The 8,762-nt window shown below is 32.7% G+C and overlaps 1 protein-coding gene across 1 annotated transcript; it reads right to left on the bottom strand.

Moving 5' to 3' along the window:
* Nucleotides 1-5,676: 5,676 nt before the first annotated feature.
* LOC110026956 (cytochrome P450 78A5-like) lies at nucleotides 5,677-8,183 on the bottom strand. The gene is made up of 2 exons (XM_020728189.1): nucleotides 7,168-8,183; nucleotides 5,677-6,516 (listed from the first exon to the last, which is right to left on the bottom strand). The coding sequence occupies exons 1-2, from the start codon at nucleotides 8,110-8,112 to the stop codon at nucleotides 5,917-5,919; spliced, it is 1,545 nt and encodes a 514-aa protein (XP_020583848.1). The 5' UTR covers nucleotides 8,113-8,183; the 3' UTR covers nucleotides 5,677-5,916.
* Between the last annotated feature and the right edge of the window lie 579 nt (nucleotides 8,184-8,762).

Raw genomic sequence — 8,762 nt, 5'->3', positions numbered from 1 at the left:
TATATATATATAAATTAGATGTTTAGGTATGTAAATACAAAAACAAATTTAGTGATATTGATGTAAATCTTCTTTATTATACTATGATTCAAGAGAGGATATATACTTTTTCCAACTTTTCAAGACGAATATATTTCATGTGTATGTATGTATGTATGCATGCATGCATGTATCAATATTTTTAAATTTACGATATTTTAATTAAAGGAAATAAAATAAGTGGGGCATCCAAATACTGTAATATTCGTTATTTGACATGATTTCTTTAAAAAACCAATCCGAATCTCAAATTTTTTTTGAAACATTTGAACTCATTAAAATGTAATTAAAATACTGCATATCAATATCGACGTGCCAACTTTCTTGAAAGTTGACGGAGATATATTAGAGGTTGTTAGGGATCATTTTCATATTTTATTTTTTTTTAACATGAGATAAGTATATTTGGAATTTAAAAAAAAAATCATTTACTTTAACTTTATTTTTTTTGTGGTAGTGGTTGGAGTTGACGGTGACGACGATGAGGGTTATAGCAACAAGCAGTGATGGACGTTAATGGTGATATTTGTGTTTTTGAAAACTCTTAAAATTTTAAAAAAAAATTATTTTGAACTTTTCTAGAGCGATTTGTTGTTTGTTTGAATAAATTACATTCTGACAGTTTTTTCAAAAAATAACTTCAAAAAATAATTGTAAAAATCTGTGTTTTCCCACCAGTCTTGATTAAGTACGTGACAAGCTTTCTAGCTGCAGTACTTTTTCACACACAAAAAAGGGGATTGTAATAGTCATTGCAGCTTTTTGAACATTAGATTATTTTGAGCAGTTTTACATTTACTTTTTAATAAACTGTAGCTGCCCAAGATGTTCGTTGATTTATTTTTAAAATTTAAAAAAAAAACACAAATATGATGAACAAAATTACTTTTTTCCAAAATTATAAATATAAAAAAAGTTCAATGTGGGATATTGATACATGTCCAATAGCTTTTATGTATTTATATATTTAACGCTCAAATTTTAATAATTATTTACATAACCCCTACATTTTAAAATGACACAAAAAATACTAATATTAACTTTTTTCCAAAATTATAAATATAAAAAAAGTTCAATGTGGGATATTGATACATATCCAATAGGTTTTATGTATTTATATATTTAACACTCAAATTTTAATAATTATTTACATAACACCTACATTTTAAAATGACACAAAAAATACTAATACTAACTTCCTAAATTTCATACATCTATATATACAAATTCATATTTTTTTATGATTGAGATGTTAAAGTATTATAGAATTAACTATCAACCAATAGGTATTAGGCATGCAAAAACATAAGAATTATTTGATATATATGTAAATTTACAATTTATTTATATTTCACAAATAATATTTGATATTTTTATCAAATTAAAAAAAATAAATAAATAAAAAGATAAAAGCTAAAACCCCTTCCATAGCTCAGCACTTCAAAAGCAACTAGTGCATTCCAAAGTGATGAAGCCAAATTTAAATGGGCCCCCTTTGCTCCAACAAAAGGGGACAAAATCAAAGTAAAATGATTTACATGATTGCATCAAGCATAGATCAATGATAAAATACAAAAAGGAAAGTTTTGAGGGGATTAAATGAAATATTTTATAAATACTTAAAGGTGAAGAGGGCCACGTATGCTCTTCTAGAGCATAGAATAACAAATATTTAAATGTTCAGTGAGCCTCGAGATAAATAATGTGAGGATTTGATGCCACTTATGAATATGATTCATCGAAGATTTCAAGCTACTTTGGAAAGGTGCATGCATAGATATGATGAAGTGATTTGATTAGGTGAAATTTGGATATAAAGCTTTTCTAGCAAAAAATAATTATCTTTTGATTATTTTAGTTGATGCTAATTTGATGATATGGAGTGCAATTTAAACAGTTTCAAAAATTTCAACTATGAAATTTTATTTTATTTTCTTGGTATTATTTTATATGAAGTTTTAATATAAATCATTAGTTAATCAGGTATATAGATTAGTAATTTTGTTGAAGAAAGTTTAATTATCAATCCATTTTACTTAAAACACTCTTTACGATCATTGTTTTTATTTCATTTTGAGTTTAATAGATTATTATTCAATTAAATTTTATTTTATTTTTGTTTTTAAAATTAATTAAAAGGTTGTAGAAAACATCCTCATAATTTTTTAAAGGAGCATTTACAAGCATATCACACAATTCTTATGTGCTTAGATGTCTAAAATCAAAATATTCATGTTTAGATGACTACATGTTGTGTGTGAATCACACCGAAAGAAACAAAGCATAAGAAATGAGAGAGAGGGAGACGGAAATAAGCATGAACAATATTGAACACTAAGACGTCGTGTTTGTCCCCTCTATTATCATAAACTGATCTTCCTATTTATAGGATAGATGATAAAATATAGTGATATTACATTTATGTTTCTACTTTAGTTTGAGCTATACATGATATTATTGGTATTTTACATATAGGAGTCTATCACTTGATTGCTCTCTGGCTCAGTCGACTAAGATTGGTCTGGCTTGGTAAGACTAGTTCAGTTGACTAGACTGAGTCAGCATTATTGGTCGTCCGAGCTTGATTAGTTTCAGATCGGCATGTTTAGACTCTGAAAATCAGTTGCATTAGTCTGGCTATCAACCCTCGATCCCTAGTGAGTTGTCTCAGGGTGTTCATAAGATGGTTGGTGATATTGAGAAACTGGGTCTTTCCTCATGTTGGATCTGTCAGAAGGTAGGTTACTTTATTCGGTCGGTGTTCTTTCAGCCGTTGGTTTGGGTCATCCGTTGGTTTGGGATGTTATCTTTTTTTTTTTTTTAAATATAAATATCAATTTTGGATGTTATTTACATAAATACATAAGAATTATGTGGTATGTATATAAATTTCTCTTGAAAACTTTTTATTTTGTGCCACGTCCTTGATCATTTTATTTATTTAATTTAATTTTGACAGAACACAATCTTAGCTGATATGGTGGAATCTTTAAAGTATGCATTAATGAACATTAAGGGAGAAACAGGCACTTTAAGAATAAAGTGTAAGATCTCAAATTCTCAGTGTACGTTGCATCAACAAACAGATATGATTGAGAGCAATCAGTCAATCATTTATGCGCGTAAAAGTGTTTGACGCAGCGACTAAACATTACCCTCATGACACACAATATTACTGAATTATTTTTAGAGCATGTGATATTATAATATTCACGAGTTGACACGATTTGAAAGGCCTAAAACTATACGTTATGCTTATTCATGGCAAGGTCCCTATAAATGATTAGGAGAGAGTCCCTCTCTTCAAATAAGTCCATAATGACTTGATAAAATTACCAGCATATGTGTCAATGGGCTCGTAAATAAAGATGTGATATATGACAATCATTTGTCTAAATTTTGATTTTTTTTTTTTAATTCAAATAAGTCCATAATGACTTGATAAAATTACCAACATATGTGTCAATGGGCTCATAAATAAAGATGTGATATATGACAATCATTCGTCTAAATTTTGATTTTTTTTTATTTTTTTTTTTAAATTTTTATAGCTATGAGGATCACCAAGAAGAATAACTGGATTAATATGTGTAATTGGCGGATTTCGTCAGGTGGAATGGTCAAGCCAGTTCAACGAGGTCATGTCAACTTGGTAGCTAGTACAAGACTGTTGATATTTTGGGGAATGAGTTTAGCAAGTCACTTCCAACGAAAGTCGTGTCTTTTGATTAGTTGTGTTGAGTTAGATCCACGATATTTATTGTAATAACTTTGACCCATAAAGACAGGTTTTTAGTACATGTGCCAATTAATTTAGCTCATAAATTTTGAAACTCTTGAATAAATCATATCTAGTTTTTAAAAATAAATAAATAAGTATTTTGATACTAATTTGGATCAGGTTGCCATCTTAATTTATTTCCACAAGGTCAAAATAGTAATGCATGACAAGTTGGATATAAATTAGATCAATTGTTATATTAGATAGATAACACGAAGACTTCAACAAATTAAGCAGATCTTGATCAGAATATTCTGATCTTTTTCTTCATTTTATCTTATTTTTCATTCTTTTGTTGGTATTGGTATCATCGATCTAATATTTTAATTTATTTTTTTCAATTAGATGATTAATAATATAGTAATTGAAAGCTAATACGATAAATTAAAATAGCCATCACCATTCCATTGCAACAGAATTGAGAAAGACAAATATTTGCCTAGTGGTGACATTTTAATAGCTAAGAATAAACAGCTAATGCAATCCAAAGGGCCTTTTCCACAGTTGTAATGATTAGTAAGAAACTATATATACATAATAATGAGTTGTTAACTTAGTACAAAGTGAAACTGATTTATATTAATTATTAAAATAATAATAATAAAAGATTTTCTACAAATATGAACGACAACATAGGAGAAGGCATGATTTAGAGGAAGAAATCATAAAAATTTGATATGTGTCTTGCTTTTTATTCATAGATGTTTGGAAAATATAAATTAGGGCTCTCCATTAGAGCATGTTCATGATGTCTAACAACTATGATGAGAAAGTTGAGGTGATGTAGATTATTTGATCTGACTGATGTTGTGCTTTTAAAGATGGGTGGGTTAGTGAGAGCTAATGGTAATTGAGTTAGGGGTCTGTGTGCTCGATCATGGGCCATAGATGAGGGAAAAACAACTTTCACCAACACACCTATCAGAGTGACTTCAGTCTTCCTTCATAACAATTAGAGATGGAGACAAAATTGTTAAGAGATATGTTATGGGTCTTCCTCATAACAATTAGAGATGGAGACAACATTGTTAAGAGATGTGTTATGGATTTTCTAAACATATGAGAGAAATAGAAAATAATGATCAGAGCAATTAGCATTGGGAGATTGAATACATGAAATATAATTTTAGTAGTAGCTCTAATATCAAAATTGTAGCTATGGGTGATCAAATCATTAAATTTTAGATATCTTAAGTCTATGTTCAAAACAATGGTGAACTCAAATTGGGCTGGTGGTTAAGTGGAGGAATGCATCAAGCCTATTGTGGGATAGAAAAGTAATGCTTAGACTGAAGGAAACTTTATAAAATACTTTATAAAATGCTAAGACCTACAATGCTCTTTAGCAGAATGTTGGCATTTAAAAGAGAAACATAAAATAAAACCAAATGTGTTGCTGATATGAGATGCTCAGGTGGATGAGCGACCTCACCAAACCATCATATAATCTAGTTTGGATAATAGATATTTTAGAAATTAGTTGATGTTGCTGTACACAACAATATTTAGAAGATACTCCCCAGTAATCAAAATAGCAATAACAAACAAGTTATAATAAAATCAATTCAATCTTCTTTCATATAATATAAACCATTTGGAAAAGATTTTGAAAAATAAGATTTTTTTCATTAACACAAAGATCATTCAAAGATGTGCTATTAATTTTATAGTTTATAGAGATCAAGAAACACTTTCACTTTAGCAAAAGCATGAAAACTATTAAAATGAGATAATCATACACGAAACTTTGATTATGTGCAATGAAGAGAGGATATTTTGAGAAAGATTCATACTTGTCAAAGGCATGAAAAAACAACTAATTGCAAAACTCAAAACATTAGAGCAATGTTGAGAAAGATTAAGGCTATGAGTTGTAATCACCAACTTCTTGATGTCCCATGAAACAAACATTGTTCACTACTAACATTATACGCCAATGATAGACCTAAAAAGCTACAAACAAAAAACTTCCAACAAACAAGATCAAGATATAAAGAGTTAAAAACACAACCCCCTACACATCATCAGTCAAAATAATTCATTTCATATATATAAATATATAAAACACTCTTTCATCTTCCTATCATAAACCAGCTTCATTCTCTTGGAACAGCACAGCAAACCAAAGGATGCTCCATCTCCAGCGACATCTTCAAACACTCAGACAAGTCCACCCCCTCCATTGATGGCGACCACTTGAAGCTCTGAAGAAGCTGAGCGAGCCAGAGATGAACTGTAGCCAAGCCCATAGCCTTGCCAGGACAAACCCTCCTCCCGGAACCGAAAGGAGCCAATCTAAGGTCCGAACCCATAATGCTCACATCTTCTTCCATGAACCTCTCAGGCTTGAACTCACAGGGATCAGCCCAGAATGATTCATCATGTGTTATTGCCCACATGTTCACCATTGCCGTTGTTCCGGCAGGAATAAAGTGGTTTCCAACATTGGTGTCATGGATTGCAAGACGAGCCCATGAGAGGAGAGGACCAGGTGGGTGCATTCTAAGGCATTCTTTCACTATTGATTGAAGGTAAATGAGGTTTGGGATGTCTGAATCTGTAACAGGTCTTGAGTTCCCTACAACAGCTTCTATTTCTGCTTGAGCTTTGGATTGGATTTCAGGATGAAGAACCATTCTTGCCAGAATCCACTCCAGAAGGATTGCTACTGTATCAGTTCCTCTAAATATCATCTCCTGAAGTGAAGGATATATACAATAAGTTGGTAATTTGAAGAACAAGCTAAAAAGAAAAAAACATAAGTGTAGCTATCTAAATCCAGCATGCCAGGTAAGCATGGTTGACCTTTGTAGAAAAATATGATTTTTTTCTTTGCAGGGAAAAAAACTAAGAGCTGGTTTATAATTTTTTTTACATTCTGAATATCAAGGAGGTTGGAATTGAAGGAGACCTATGATTTTTTTTTAAATAAAAAAGAAAACATAATGGCTTTATGAGCATAAGTACAAAGAAATGGCTTAAAAATATCTGATTTGTGCATTGAAAAAATCCAAGGTACAGCAAATGCAATATAGAGAGTTAAGTCAACCCAGAGTTGCAGAAGAAAAAGATTAAATAGAAATTAAGATCAGGTCAACGCAACAAAAATACACATTAAATGAACCGTTGAATAATCATTCGGTTGTACAGCTGCATACATCCTCTTTATTATTTAAACAAATAAGTTGAGAAAAATTAATAAAAATTTATCATTCTTCATCAACATCAATATACTATAGGCGTATAAATCAAATTAACGTATGAAGTATAAGCATATAATTAATGACTTTATTCAAAAGAAGAAACAAAACACAAAATCAATAGTGAGAAAAACAGAGAAATCATACCCAAAGAACAGCAACCATGTCAGTGTCAGAGAGCTTGTCCTCTTTCTCCAAATCAAGCAGCACGTCCACAAAGTCTCCAAGCCCACTCTTACCTTCCTCAACTCCCCCAACCTTTCTCATTCTATGTTCTTCAATAATCCTCCCCACAAAAACATTAACTTTTTGCACCAAAGCTCTGCTCCTCCTCCTAACTCCCTGCAAGTCCATCCATCCCAAAAAGGGCAAATGATCGCTCCAATTCACACCCCCAAGCAGCTCATAACCCTCCCTAACCATCTCTTCCAGCTCCAACCCTTCCCCTTTCCCAAAATCAAAACGTTTTCCAAAAACGCTCACCATGACATTATTCAGAGCTCCAAAATGCAATACTCTCTTCACCTCAACCTCCCCATGCTTCCCCATCAAACTCCTCACATCCTCCACCATTTCCCCCCCAATCTCCCTCCGTCGCTCACTGAAAGCTGCGATGCGCTTAGGACAAAACAAATAAGTAGAAGAAATCCTCCTCAAATTTCTCCAATACTCGCCAAAAGGGGCAAAGCCCATAGCGCGATGAAATAGAAGCTCGCGCGCGGATTCCTTAATCGGCCTGTCAGCAAAAGCTGATGAATTTAGGATTTCTCGAGCGGTATCCGGATGGCTTGAAACTATGAAACGGGTGAAACCAACGGAAAAAGCCATGAGGTGTATCGATGAAAACCGACGGGATAAATCCGCAAGCGCGCGGTGAGCCGCAGCTCCTGCTAGAGCTATTCCGGCGGCGAGTCCTCCGGGCCCAGGAATAGGGTTCCTCTTTCGAGTAAACGTCCATGCGATGCCGCCGGGGGAGATGAGGGCAGCTGTTGCGAGAATAAATAACACGAAGGGAACAAACGCCGCGGCAGAGGTGATCCGGGGCAATAAGAGGATGAGAAGAGAAGGAAAGGAGTCGACCGCAGTAGACATCGCCGGAAAACAAAGATTGGATTTTTAGCGGCTTTCCGCAGAAAAAGGAAGTTGGAACAGTCTAGAGAACCGAGACGAGGAAGACAGTGAAGAGCATTGAGACTGCGCAGGCGGTTATATAGGGTTTGAATATTAACCAAGTTAGTTAGTTTGGTAAAAAAAATTTAACCTTGGTTAACAGTATAAACAATGGGTTACTCTGACTCGAGTTATGTACACCTCAGCCTTTTATGCAAGGCCGGCCAGAGCTGGACTCCTTAATTCTGTGCAGCTTAGAAACGGTATTTTGGATAACGGACACATTATTAGACCGTTAACGTAATCCGGCTTAATTTTTAGATTAAGTCAATTAATTTTTTATATTTATATTTTAACAGAAAGATAAGGAAATCGGTTGGGGGTAAGAATGCAGAATAAGTACAGTTTATGAGTGGTTTATTTGTCCTATTAAATATCATTGCTAGGCTTATGTTAACCATTTTATGAAACCATCCACTCCATTTGTTGCTCTGGAAAATTATGTGCCTATTAAATAATTTTTCTTACAGATATTTCTATCCAAATTCCATGTTTCTCATTTTTTATTCAATACTTTTCTTCTTCAACAGCTTAGCATTTATTTTATATATTCATTTTCTTACCCTATTATT

The sequence above is a fragment of the Phalaenopsis equestris genome, unplaced genomic scaffold, assembly GCF_001263595.1.
Source record: "Phalaenopsis equestris unplaced genomic scaffold, ASM126359v1 Scaffold000408, whole genome shotgun sequence".
Classification (NCBI taxonomy): domain Eukaryota; kingdom Viridiplantae; phylum Streptophyta; class Magnoliopsida; order Asparagales; family Orchidaceae; genus Phalaenopsis; species Phalaenopsis equestris.
This window is presented reverse-complemented; position numbering and strand designations above follow the sequence as displayed.

Coding starts and splice junctions, on each gene's coding strand:
- LOC110026956 (XM_020728189.1), bottom strand. CDS start 8,112: ATGTCTACTGCGGTCGACTCCTTTCCTTCTCTTCTCATCCTCTTATTG. Junction 6,517..7,167: donor ACATGGTTGCTGTTCTTTGG/GTATGATTTCTC, acceptor CCTTCACTTCAG/GAGATGATATTTAGAGGAAC.